Raw genomic sequence first — 13,486 nt, forward strand, 5'->3', positions numbered from 1 at the left:
CCCAAGACCAGTTCAGATAATCGTCACTGGTGTTGTCTGTGAGCACGAATCGAACTTGTGTCCTCGGGTTTGTAGCGCAGCGCGCTAACCGCGACATCACCGCTCCCCACCGCACACACAATCGGAGCAACGTTTCTGCTGTCATTTGTCTCACCGTCCGTATTTGGGGTTTGCACCTGTTTTGTTAACCATCCTGAGCAATCCGTAACTCTTCCCGCGATGATAAATTCCCAATATTAGTCAGCCGCGTAGTAATAATACGAACACGGCGCTCGAGACGATGTGTTTACATGCAGTTCTCCGCTGTAGCGGCATTGGGAGATGGTCTTGCCATGATATTTCGGTGTTATCTTTTAAAGTTGCATTATTATTATTCATCTTATTTACCCAGAAAAGCCTCCAATGAGTCTCCAGGCTGTCTTTCAGTAGAACCCTGTCCAGTTTGTCACTGCTGCTGTGTGTGTGTGATCCCATTTGAGTAATTTGCAGGTGATTTTCTTAGCATTGGGATGCTTTGAGGCAATACCGGTTACATTGTATCGCTGATTTTCAGCTATGGGAGGAAATCGGTGAAACCCATGGAAAACAGGGGGAGAGAAAACACACAAACTTCTCATAGAAACACTCTTAGGTTTTTTCGGTAAAGTCACGTAGGTAAAAAATAAAAAATAAAATAACATAAATAATAATAGAAAGGCACCCGAGTCGGGAATCGAACCCAGGTCCTTCTTGCTGTGAGCCACGAAGGGCCCCCCTTCCCCCCCTCCCCTCCTCCCCCCTCCCAGTGATTGCGTAGCAGCTGCCCGTGCTGCGAAGGTCACCGCTTGAGGCTGCTGTGTATTATAAAAACCAACACGTCTTGACCTCATTCCCGAATGTACGAGGGGTTACTCAGCCGGTTAACATTCTTTAAGGGGGGGGGGACTGTGGGGTTGTGTCTCTGTAATTATGAGAAGGACCAGCAGCTGATTGCTTTGGAAGCCTTCAAGCAGAAGTTTCCCTTCTGTTGAATTTAAAGCGGAGCACTGTAACATGCTTATACCACAGGACATGGGGTATTCTGGTGTCTGGATTCCCGTATTGTTCCAGCCCATTATCCACCCAAGATCAATGAACCCTTTCCCATTCCGATGACGAACGTGTACGCTAATCACCTTTTTTTCCGATTTCGATCCGACGACGTCTTGACGAGCACTGCCGTAAGGAATAAAACCACGCTGGTCTCAGTGCATTGCATCCAGGTGCATTTGAGATTGTTGTGCGTGGGTCAATATCGTCATCATCATCATTGCCATCATCATACATTGCCTCTTCACCACCCCACGCCATCACCGACTTCCAAAGTCCAGTGCTGCTCCCATCCATCTCGCTCCTGTACGTGAACTCATACTTGTGCGGCAGGCTGTGAACCTGGATTCGATTCCTGACCTGGGCACACCTTTTCTGTGTGGAGTTTGTATGTTTCTTCCCCCGTTTTACATGGGTTTCCTCCAATAATACGTCGTTCAAAATGACGACTCTATATCATGGCATCTGCATCGCTTCTACGGACCGCTTCCCATGGCCTAGCGGACCACAGCTTGCGCACAACAAACGTGCCGACACAGAGTTGGAAAGCTCGCCTGTGCTTGAGACTACCCGCTTCTTTAACTCTCCGACGTGTTATCTAAAATTCACATCGCATTGTCAAATAATTACTTCGCGGCAGCTCTACTCGCACGTGCTGCCCTCCCCCCCTTAACCCTTCCACCCCTTGCCCCCCCCACCCACCCCCCCTCGCTCCCCCCCACCGACCATGACAGAACCGCGGGTGGAGAAGAAGGAGAGCAAGTGCCCGACCCCTGGTTGTGACGGCACGGGTCACGTGACCGGGCTGTACCCGCACCACCGCAGCCTGTCGGGCTGCCCCCGCAAGGACCGCGTTCCCCCCGAGAGTGAGCGTCGCACTGCGCACGCGCCGGCGGGGCGACGGGGCGCGCTCCAAGCACGAGCGCTGTCCCCGTGATCCATTATTCGCCTCGCCGTTGGGGAAATTGCACGAGCCGTTGTCCCGTGGAGAGGCAAGCCTCCGCCGTACGGATGTGGAATTGCGGCGTGCGCTCCGCCCTAGTAAGGGTGGCGGAGTCACTCTTCGGGTAAAAGGAAGCCAAGCGAAAGCGCAGGGGCCGCCCTTCCAAGTAGCTCAAGGTGTTACGGATTCACGGAGAAAACGGGTGTGCACCAAATATCAACTTGGATCTCATTATTTTAACACAATTACAATGCATGTCAATTGCAATTAGTCTCTTAGATATTCAGAATTTCACGTGACTGTGATATTAGCAAGTAATGCAGCTTGTTCAGCATATGTTTGTGGTCATGTGACGCGAGTGGCGGCCGGTTGGTAAACTTATTGATCTATATGGCATGGAAATCAGTGGGGGGGATGGTGGGGAGGGGTGGGGAGAAAGGGTAGGGGGGGTAATAATAGTGAATGTTTTTTTTTCACTCGTGGGGCCCGACCCTACAGGGCCCTATCAGCCGGCTGCCACTGTGTGACACACTCAGCTGTAGCTTCTTGCCCGTGCCGCCAGCGGGCTGGCACCACCACCACCACAGTAGTCGCGTCACACCGACTTGACTGTCGGTCGGTGAGTTGGGCTGCCGCTGTGACCAGGCCCCTCGGTAAGATGGATCGCGTGTCTGTCTGTGCGTCGCCGTGCGCCGCAGTCCTGGCCATGCACGAGAGCACCCTCAAGTGCCCCACGCCGGGGTGCACCGGCAAGGGCCACGTCAACAGCAACCGGAACTCACACCGCAGGTGCGTCGCCGTCACCGCCGTCACAACACCACCAGCACATCACCAGCACATCACCACCACCGCCACACCACCGCCACCAATATCGTCACAACACCACCACCACACCACCGCCACCACACCACCGCCCCCGCCACACCACCGCCACCACACCATCGCCGCTTGCCGCCACGCCACCACGCCATCACACCACGGCCACATCACCGCTACCACACTGCCACCACCACCACCACGCGGCTCTGAGGTCAGCTTCACTTGAAGTGCCTGAATAGCCACTCATTCACACGCCTATTGAGCGGGATAATGCCGCTGACATAGCCGTGCCTCATTTACATGGCAGCATAAAGGGGCGGCAGAGTGGCTCAGAGGTCAGAGTGTTGAGCCGGAACCTTCTGAATCCTGGGTTCAAGCCAGGCCCGTGGTACAAACCGCGATCTCGAGTGTTGTCTCAGCCCGGTCATCAATCATTGGACGGAAAAACTCGTCGTGTAAAATTTGGTCCCTTAATTAATTTGGCTAAATTCTTTGCTTTGAGAATGAATGGCGATGGGTTTCACTGTCGTGTGATGAACATGCCTCTTGTGTGGGGGATGTGCTGCCCTCTGCAGTGTGTACATCTCAAAGTTGCACTGCTCTGCACGAAATGCGAGTGGATTCTTTGTCTAAGCCACGACACCGATAGCACCTCGGTTGGCTACGTACGGTGCAAAAGAAGTTCAACATACATACTAATCGCATGATCGGGATCAGTTTGGGAGATGAATGACAAAAAATTTAAGGAAAAAACTGTTTGGCTTTTAGTTAATTACTAACGACTGTTGCTGTTCACAGTTCTTATGTTTGTGATTCTTCTTTTAAAGGCAGTTTTAGTAATGTGTCATATCTAAGCAACAAAGTTACACGTTTCAAAAAAATATAGTAATTATGATGATTTATTACAATTCATCACTGTCACCGAGAAACCGTTCACACTGCAGTAGTTTGCGGTTTATTAGTACCGTGTTTTTGGTCTTCTGATGACAGATAAACAAAATAAAAGTTCAAACTTTGATGAATACCATGCAGTGGAGAATGTGCAGCACTGCGTGTATTTTTCAGCAGCTCACAGATGTACTCGTTGGTTCTTTTGATAAAGTCACGTAGGTATAAAATAAAATAAATTATATCACTGTGATTTAATTAATTTTATTTTATTTCATTCCTACACGACTTTACCGAAAGAACCAAAGAGTATGGATCCCTGCAGTCACGAAAACGTTAAATCTAGATAGCTCACAGATCTGTTATTTCATATTGTCTTTACGTTTATATTAAAACGTAGAAAGTTGGCACAGCGGGGAGCACGGGCGATGCATTTTCCAGCCGTGCCAGCCAGTCAACCTGGCAGCGAGCCTTCAGCACTTCACATGGCCTTAAAGTGCACCCAGCCTGGCACGAAGCACTGTGGTGACATACAAGTGTTTGCCTCTGTGTGTGCGTGTGCCTTCGTGTGTGCCGCCCGCAGCCTGTCCGGGTGTCCCATCGCGGCAGCGAGGAAGTTGAACAAGACCCAGGAGAGGCATTCCAACGGGGACCCCCCAAAGAGTCTCAGCCCCACGGCCTCAGACCGTGTGCTCCGGTGGGTTCTCATGCCCCCCCCCACAACCATCTCGCCCCCCCCCCCCTCCCCCTGCTCTGTCGACTAGAGGTCACTTGAAGTAGGGATCTCGGAGGTAGCCCCGTGATCTCCGCTTCTGTGGGCCGCTGCCTCACACGAAGGGTTGCACTGCGCTGCGGGAGTCGCCAGTGGTTACTTTATCTCAGGACGTGGCCGTGACGGCGCAATTGGGATATCGTTGGGGAAAAATTAAAACAAATTTGGACAAAAAAATCAAAGGGTGCACTCCGTGATCCAGGCTGCCATAGAAGTTAATAGTTTTGATTAATTGATCTTTAAGATCCACCATACCTCGCTGTGAACAAAAAATAAGAAAGTAATTACTGTCCCTAAATGATAAAACTATGCTCATTAGATGTTTAATATCTTAAATGAATATTGATCACCTTTTATGCAGTTCAGGCGCTTTTTTTGGGTTGCTTTAATGTGGACCAGGGCACCCTAATGAAAGTCTAAGATGTTTCTTGATTTTAGATGTAAATATCAGATACTATTTTTTGGGTCTTTCGGTATAGTCACGTAGATAGGTTCAAAAAAAATAACAAAAAACTACGACGTTTCGATCGCAACACAAGCTGTCTTCATTGCTTTTGTTGCGATTGAAACGTCGTAGTTTTTGGTTATTTTCTTTGAACCTATCTACGTGACTTTACCGAAAGACCCAAAGAATATGAATTCCTGCAGCCAGGAAAGCTTTAAGTCAAGATTTATATCAGATACTTTAAAGATGTGGGTGATTATTAATATAACCATCAAGTGACTGTTCACTTGGGTGTAATATGTCAACCAATTAGGAATTCTCGAATTCAAATCGAAATCATTTGTCCACCTTTCTTGATACGGGAGTAATGCTCATAACATACCGCCGTGGTATCGGGCGTACTTGGACGGACTGAATTTTTCATCCACCCTTGGACGGAGATGGTGACTCAATCCCTTGAGTTTTCCATAAATAATCCACATTATATAAAACTATAGATAGTTAACGTCAAAATAGCACTTCGTAAAGATAATTAAAAATGATTTTCGAGATTTTCACTACGAGGTTGTCTTAATTCGTGGACTGCTGTTCAGTGCAAGCAACACGTAGCCTACACGGTATCTTTATCATCCACCGCGGAGCAGACGGCGCGTAATTTATCTTTACGTTACGTGTGGAAGCGTGCACTGTGCATGGCATGAATGTTCCGACAAGAGCTGAGAAATCCATCCTTTGGTTTTTAAACTTACTCCCGGGCGTATCAATAATTCATCGACCGCACGCTTTTGTTTTACTCAAGCAGACGTGTCGGTAGCATTATTAAGTTTTGGTGGCCTGGGTTGCCAGCAAATGTTTGCCGCACACCTGGCAGTTTGCCGGCATGGGCTGTGCCACTGCACCACTGTAGCTGAGACATCATCGTCATGTTCAGTTGCTGCAGTTACTATTTGCATGCCTAACGCTCTATGAAATCCATTTTCGATTTCATTGTCCTCTGGACTCTCTTGGCTGTCGGTAGTTTGAGTGCTCGAGTTGTATTACCCCACGTGGTCCGTGCTCCCTCCACCTCCGTGCTCTTGGTCGTGTTTTGTTTTTGTTTATCTGTGGTGCTCCCGTTCCTCTTTCATTATGTATTTTTGGGGGGATTTTAAGTGGTTTGCATGGTGGGTTCAAATGTTAAGCCTTTTGAGATGCATTTCGCATGATTGCCACTATATACAACTAATAATAATAATAATAATGATTTTTACTGTTCTGGCTTTTGCGTATTTACAAATATACATCTCATTTGGTTTAGCCCATTGGTCTATTATTGGCTTGCCAGACTAATATTATTCAGCAGCAGCAGCAGCAGCATTTGTTTAACCAAGCAAACTCTGCAAACGTTTGGACCTTCCGGGTCTCATCAGCAGAGCCAGGCTTGCGGAAACAAATGCTGACTGAGGTTGCTCGATGTTATTGGCGAGAGCACTCCCGTCTAAAGGGCGGGGAAATGTTTCGATGTAAAGCTTTTGTGACTGCAGGGATTCATCTTCTTGGTTCTTTCGGTAAAGTCACGTAGAAGGAAAATAATAAAATAATAAAAATAAAACAATAATGTTTTATTTTTATTATTTTCCTTCTATGTGACTTTACCGAAAGAACCAAGAAGGCGGGGAAATGTTTAACGCAAAAACCGCAGCACGCAGAGCGTGGCGATGGATTGAGAGGTTCGCACTCTCGTGCTGCACGTGTCAGCTCTCTCCGGTGCGCTCGCCGGTTGCGCCGCGCATCGACCGGCACGATGTCCGACGTTTCGCTCGCGGCGCGTGAACCGAAACGTTGGACCGTCGCGGCGTCGCGCGCCGTGACGTCGTGCCAAACGTGTTCGATCATTGTCGCCGTCACCGTCACATCCTTGTGTATTATTATGCATGTGTCCCAGCACGTGGAGCGAAACGTTGGACTTCGCGCCGAACAACACGCGGTACGAGCCGAAAACACATCGGAGAGCAATGTAGGTGATAATGAGCCTCCAGGTCCTGGTTCCCAACACTGAGATTCAGAATTGTTTCACTCGGTCAAAATTGCTGCCATTGTGAGCTTTTGGACTTTTAGAACGGATGTTCTCTAAGTGATGTTTTTCAGCGTACACTTTTGTATGTGTTCTGTATTTAAAACTGAAATGGCAGCTTAGGCTTTTTGTAGTGATTTTTTTTAACGGTACATGTAGAGATAAAGGTGGTGTTGATGGCTCGTTACAGCGTTCGTACGCTGCCTACGTGAACGTACTGAATGCGTTGCATTGCTGTGTGTGCTTCGTCTCCATGTTGTGTGCCGTGCATGTTGCGTGTGTGTGCACGTATCATGCATGTGTGTGTCTACGTGCGTGTGTGCACGCGTGTGCATGCCTGTTGTAAGATTCTGCGATGTTAGGCCATCTGGACTGGCATCATCACGATTTGATGCATAGTCACATTTTCTCTTGGCTTACATCTTGTAGGTATAATGTAAATTTTAACCATACCTACACAGTGATCTAACCCAAAAGAAACTGATTATGAATCACATCGCTTGTGAAAGCGGTACACGTAACAAGTGGTGATGGCGACGATAATCGCGATGCGTGGTGTGTCCCCGGCGGCGTGCGTGCAGGCCCATGTGCTTCGTGAAGCAACTGGAGATCCCCGAGTACGGCCAGAAGCCCAACGTGTCGCCCACGACGCCGCGCTCCAACCTGGCGCGCGAGCTCGAGAAGTACTCGCGGCCCGGCTACGACTCCCCGTCGGGCTGCGACGCGTACAAGCACGCCGCCGCCGCCTTCAAGCACGCGGACGGCAGCGTCGTCGTCGCCGCCGCCGCCGCCTCCTCGGTGCACAAGGGGGACCCCAAGGCACCCGGTGAGAGGGGCCCCCACCCCCCCACTGGTTCACGTGATGATTTATCTTCTGCTGGATTTTTCGGGTCTTGCAATTATAAATTCGGGCAGACTATTACATGGCCTAAACAATACGCTCTTTATTGGTATTATTATGTGTGCACGTGTCCCCGTGTACCTTTCCAAAGAGACAACTGTGACCCGTTTTATTTTCGACAAGCACCAGTCAGACTAAGTCAGTAAAGACTACCTCATGAGATATCTCTGAGGCATGATGGGCGGACCAACCAGGGCCACCCTGGAGGCCTGGGGCAGGCCCGGCACGGAGGGGCCCTCCTTTGCGTGAGGCCCAAGGCACATTGCCACCCCCCACCCCTGGAGGGCCGACATTGGGGTCGCGACGACGACGACGTTCCCCTCTCCCGCGCCGCAGGGAAGAGCTTCCGCAAGAGCGGCAGCCCCATGGGGAGCTACCCGAGCAGCCCGAGCCACCAGAGCTCCTACGACCTGACGCAGGACGCCGAGGCGGCTCACATCGCCGCCACCGCCATCCTCAACCTGTCGACGCGGTGCCGGGAAGCCACGCAGAGCCTGGCGCTGCAGCGCGGCGCTCTCACGGTGTGCACGCACGGCACGGAGCCCCCACCCCGCACCCGCACCCCTCACCCCGCACCCACACCAACCCCCACCTGACGCGCCCACGCACGGAGACGGAGATCTGTATCCCAAGTGGGATTTTGCGGGTCGGGCCGCGTCGTTGAAAATCGATTGTCGCAAAGCTGTCGCCAACGTCTTCAACTTATGACGATAAAGAGTGGCGAAGCGCGGTTAAACCCGCTGCCCCATCTCACCCCCCACGACCGACACGGCATGGGGAGGCCTTCGGGCAGCGGTGAAATAGCAAGGGCTGTAAAATATAAAACAAATCTACATGTAGAATTATTCATGGCATAGTGGGAAAGTGCTTAGAACGTGATGTAGCTTGCCACCTCTGAACTCTGCGTGGAGTATCTCAGCGGAGGCTGCTGCGACGGGAAAGAGTCGTGAGAAACGCGACTCCGGTTACATGGATCCAAGGACGCTAGGCTGGCTCCACGAGGGTTCTCGCCGCCTTCGGCTTTGCTCCCGTGTGCCGATCGTCGGTGAGAGATGCGCTCTCCTGCCCCCGTCCGCCCCTCTCCTCCGTGGCGACGCAGAGCGGCGTGGCGGTGGAGGTGGACGAGAACGGCACGCTGGACCTGAGTATGAAGAAGCGCGTCGGCGCCGAGACGTCGAGCGGCGCGAGCAGTCCGGCGCCGCCCGGAGACCAGCAGCAGGGGTACGGCGCCCGGGGGGAGGTCCCCCCCGACCCGTCCCCCCGCCCCCCCACCACAGAGGCCGAAGCCCAGCCCCCGTGGGACTCTCCGCTCGACTACACCAAGTGCCGGGGCGGCGGGGACGACGAGCGGGACGACGCCGCGCCCGCCGAGGTGAGCCCCGCCGACAGTGGCCCCACAGGACGAACGCCGCACCGGCAAACCGACCCGCTCTGAGACGAGCAAGCCGTTAAACAAACCACCCTGCCCTGAAATCATGCTGCCATCACGCCATTGTAACCGTCCGACCGCCCTGCAATCAAACCGTTTGTGCGTTTGTGCCGCGTTCAGGAGGAGGATGCAATGGTGATCGCCGAGGAGCTGGTGGAGGAGCGGCGTTACCCCGGCGACGTCACCACGCCCAGCCCCAAGGCCAAGTGCGGCCTAGCCAAGGAGGCGCGCAAGGAGCTACTGGCGTGAGTGGCACCGGGGTGGGGGAGGGGGGAGCCAGCCTGGCATCTCTGTGTCCTCTCTGTTGCCACCACCACCACACGTACTCATCGTCTCCATGCTTGTGGCCTCAGTCCCTCCCAGACTCGAGATCGATCGATCGAACTCCCCCCGCCCCTCCCAAACTCCGCACGACTCGCCGAAAGAAATCTCTCCCCCGCGGGGACAGTCCCGAAACTCTGTACGTGCAAGAAGAGTCCCACGAAAATACCGGCACTCCAGATTATCGAGTGGCATTGATTTGTTATTTCCTCTTCACGTACTCTTTAAGACTCCCTGGTCAAATCTATATTCACGGAATAAACGAAACTTGTGTGTGGGAGATTGGCCGTGCTGGTGCCGAACCAATTACGCTGCCGAGAAAACACAAATAGTGTGCACAACTTTAGTCGTAAACCCAACTGTCGGTGCTGCGGCGACGAAACTTCAGGCAAAACTCGATAAACGAAACCCCCCCCCCCATCAGAGCGCAATTGCATCCACGTGGCTTGGATATTTTGTTGTTCGAAACAAAACGGAGTTGGCTAGCGCGCGGGGTATCTTTGTTTCTTGCCTGGAAGGGATGTGGTCGCCCCCTGCCCCACCCCGCCCCCCAACCCCGCTGCTCCCCCGCTGCTCCCCCACCATCGTCATCACCGTCTTCCCCGAACTGCATGGACCTATCGAGGACTCATGCCGTCTCCAGGCCACCACCGGGGCCACGTGGCCCTGGGCTCCCCCAGACTTCCCCGACCGTCCCTGGAGATGGTCAGGCGCAGAAATTCACGGGACAGCCCAAGCAGATCTACGCCGGGTTTTGAATTGATGCGTTTATTGTCATTGTTATTATCAATAACGGTCAGTTGCCGCCTCCTTGGACGAGAGGAGCCCTTTCTGACGGGGGTCCCAGACGTAATTTGAGAGTGAAGTCAAGGAGTCTAGTCGGTCACAGGGGTTGCCACCTGTCCTGGTTTTCCCAGGAACATTCTTTTTGTTCAGGTAGCCGCTGCCCAGGGAAATCTGTTTAAGTCTTCTGGAATGCTAAAAGTTCCAGTTTTTTTGTCAGTTGTGTAACATTGCCACAGTAAAGATGGCGCGTTTACGTGTGGTTCTCTCCTCCTCTGGGAATTGTGAGGTATCCCTCTGCCCATGGTGCTTACGTCCCAGATCTTTTTCTACATACCTCAGAGGTGGCAACCCTATCGGTCTCGTATGCACGTGCCTCTGTGTCCCCCTGTCGGGGGCTGAGACCAGCGGCTGGCACTGCGTGTACTCCACATTGACCGAAACGTTACCGTGGAGGAACAAGCAGCATCCTGAAGGCCAACTGATGGGCACTGACCTGTTCCAACTTCTATTGAATTCGACAAGCCATAGATGTGGTGATACTGCGAGATGTATACATTGCCACGTTTGAACAATGATCAAAGCGATGTCCTGCTCAGCTGAGCATTGAGGCGGTGCTCATCTCTCGTTTACAGCCCTGAGCCAGCGATGGAAATTCCACATTCCTATGGCAGGGTGTGGGAGGGGGGGCGAGTCTATGCAAAGGACAAAACCACTGTTGACTGCCCCACAAAGTTGTACTCATTTGATTGATCCCATAGAGATGATGGGCTGAGTCAACCCCCAACCAGGACATCAACTCGCAACATGCCGGAACTTTCCGCTAGCGAGCCGCCCTCTCTCCACCGAGCGACTTGGCCCTCTTAATGTGGCCACGATGGTCAGAGCGCATGCAGTGTGCAGCAAAAGAAGAGGTGCAACATTGACCAAAATCACGTTCGTAAATGGATTACAAACAGAAGCACAATTCAAAACCCACGGACATCTCCACAGCTCCTGTGTGTGGCAGGTGTAGATGCGCTAGCGGGTAGCTACCCTACCTACTTACGTCAACACTTCCATGTCCGTACAGCCCATTTATTTAACGTTGTCATTTGTAATTCTTTTTAAGCATTTTGTCCTTAAATTTTTTATGAGTGTCGTGCACATTCGTTTTTTTTATTGATTCCCATCCCCCCCCACGGAAAATAACCGCGTAAAAAAAACATTAAAGTGAAATTTAATCGAGAAGTGGAGATGGTGTGTTTGATCCATCGTTCTTGGAGCTCATGAGGGGGAGACTTACGCATGCCGTTACGGTGTGAATCGTCGGGTCATGTGACAAGCCACACGTGTCCTTCGTTAACTCTTCGTGCTTAACAGTGAAAAATTTTAACGCGATAAAGCGCAAAAAAAAAAAGCCGAATTTTATTTTTACTTAAAAGATAATATATTTTGTTTCCAGTAGCTGCCCAACTCCCGGCTGTGATGGCAGTGGTCATGTGACCGGCAACTATGCCTCACATCGGAGGTGAGTTAACGTTTGTTCTGTGAGCACCTCCGCCATCATCATCAACTCCATCATCCACAGTTCCTGTACACGATAGACAGTGACCCGTAAATGTGCTACGCCCTGTAGAAATGTCCCGGCGGATATGCTTGGGCTTCCAAAGGTACATGCTCGCGATCGCCCGCGACTACTGCCCCCCCTCCCCAATCCAGCAGCGAATTTCGCTGGAGAGGGGGGGGGGGTGGGAGGGACGCGCAGGGTCGAGTGGGGGGTCGCGAGGCTGTACCCCGGGCCGCGTGCCTTCAGTGCTGAGGTTGTTACATTGCCGGCGAATGCGATCGCAGCTTAAGTGGATGTGTCATCCCATTCCATTTCATGACGGCATTCTCCTTGATACGGTCGCCCCCCCCCCTGCCCTGCCCCCGCCCCCCTCAGGTTGATGTGCGCGTTGTCATCGCTCCAGAGGGGGGGGGGGAAAACTAAAAACGACGGCGTGGCGCACGAGAACGGCCGATGCCAAAAAAATTGGAATCGACTTCGACGCTCAGAAGCGCTGACCGCTCAGCCGACTCGCGACGCACGCCGCGTTTTTTTTGTATTTTCTTCCCTCTCCTGCAGCAGCCGTTGGACGTGTCCAGAGCTTAACTTCTCGCCGAATGTATTTTTACGGCTCACGGTTAGACCGCGGCAGGTTCTGTTCTACTCCCGGACGTGTTGTCGACAACAGCGACGTGTTCCGCAGCTAAGCGCGCTATGTGCTGCCTGAAGTGAGGGCTTCAGGAGGGAGCTCTCATGTAGTTCTGTGCTGTTCCTCCCCCTCGGTACGGTCCATAGTGTGGACCGTACAGAGTGGCGATTGCGTGGACGTAGTCGCCGCTACTGTGGCTTGTCTTTTACTGGAGTGGGTGGCATGTAGCTAGTGGCCACAGCCGATCGCGAAAGTTATCCTGGGTAATGGGGCACAGGGGCTTCGAAATAATTTCCGGTTGGCTAGTGGACTGGAGTAGCGGGCATGTGACCAGTGGCTGCAGCCGTATCGGGAGGTGTACAACGGAATGCGGTGTGCGGGACACGGACGTGTGTTCTGAGGTCGCCGACCCGAACGGACAGACCCGGCTGAACTTAAACTCTGGACGTGCCGTTGTGTGCGTGCGTGCGCAATCGCGTGACCGCGCGTCCTCGTCTGCGGTCGTATGCGAGGTTCTACCACAAGAGGAAATACCCTGGTTCCTACAGCGCAGCGGGTTTATATATATATACTTGTTTTCTTTGGAACCCAACCTTAACCAACGATTGCATGCCTGCCATGTTACAGTCTGTCGGGCTGCCCTCTGGCGGACAAGAGCATTAGAAATATGATGGCCTCCAGCACGCAGGAGCTCAAGTAAGTGTGCTGAGCTTTTGACTGTGTTCAGCGGGCCGCCGGTTAATCACCACCTTGTCTCTATCACCAAAACAGGAGCGTTACAGACTGTGACCCAAAATACGACATGCTGTGAGTCAACAACAACAACATCATCCCATGAGAGAAGCCCTTGCATTAAAATTACAATGACAAAGCGAACAAAGCAAGTT

General features: G+C 52.1%; 1 protein-coding gene across 1 annotated transcript in view; it reads left to right on the top strand.

The window, feature by feature from the left end:
• The window catches only part of LOC133353050 (myelin transcription factor 1-like), a 92,558-nt gene that overhangs the window by 65,840 nt on the left and 13,232 nt on the right, over positions 1 to 13,486 (top strand). Inside the window, 10 exon segments of the mRNA XM_061569144.1 lie at positions 1,803 to 1,934; positions 2,710 to 2,800; positions 4,302 to 4,415; positions 6,860 to 6,931; positions 7,570 to 7,814; positions 8,226 to 8,410; positions 8,989 to 9,261; positions 9,439 to 9,563; positions 11,867 to 11,932; positions 13,227 to 13,295. Coding sequence (XP_061425128.1) covers positions 1,803 to 1,934; positions 2,710 to 2,800; positions 4,302 to 4,415; positions 6,860 to 6,931; positions 7,570 to 7,814; positions 8,226 to 8,410; positions 8,989 to 9,261; positions 9,439 to 9,563; positions 11,867 to 11,932; positions 13,227 to 13,295 — 1,372 coding nt within the window.

Source organism: Lethenteron reissneri, chromosome 42 (assembly GCF_015708825.2).
Source record: "Lethenteron reissneri isolate LAM-NWPU_2019-01 chromosome 42, ASM1570882v1, whole genome shotgun sequence".
NCBI lineage: Eukaryota > Metazoa > Chordata > Hyperoartia > Petromyzontiformes > Petromyzontidae > Lethenteron > Lethenteron reissneri.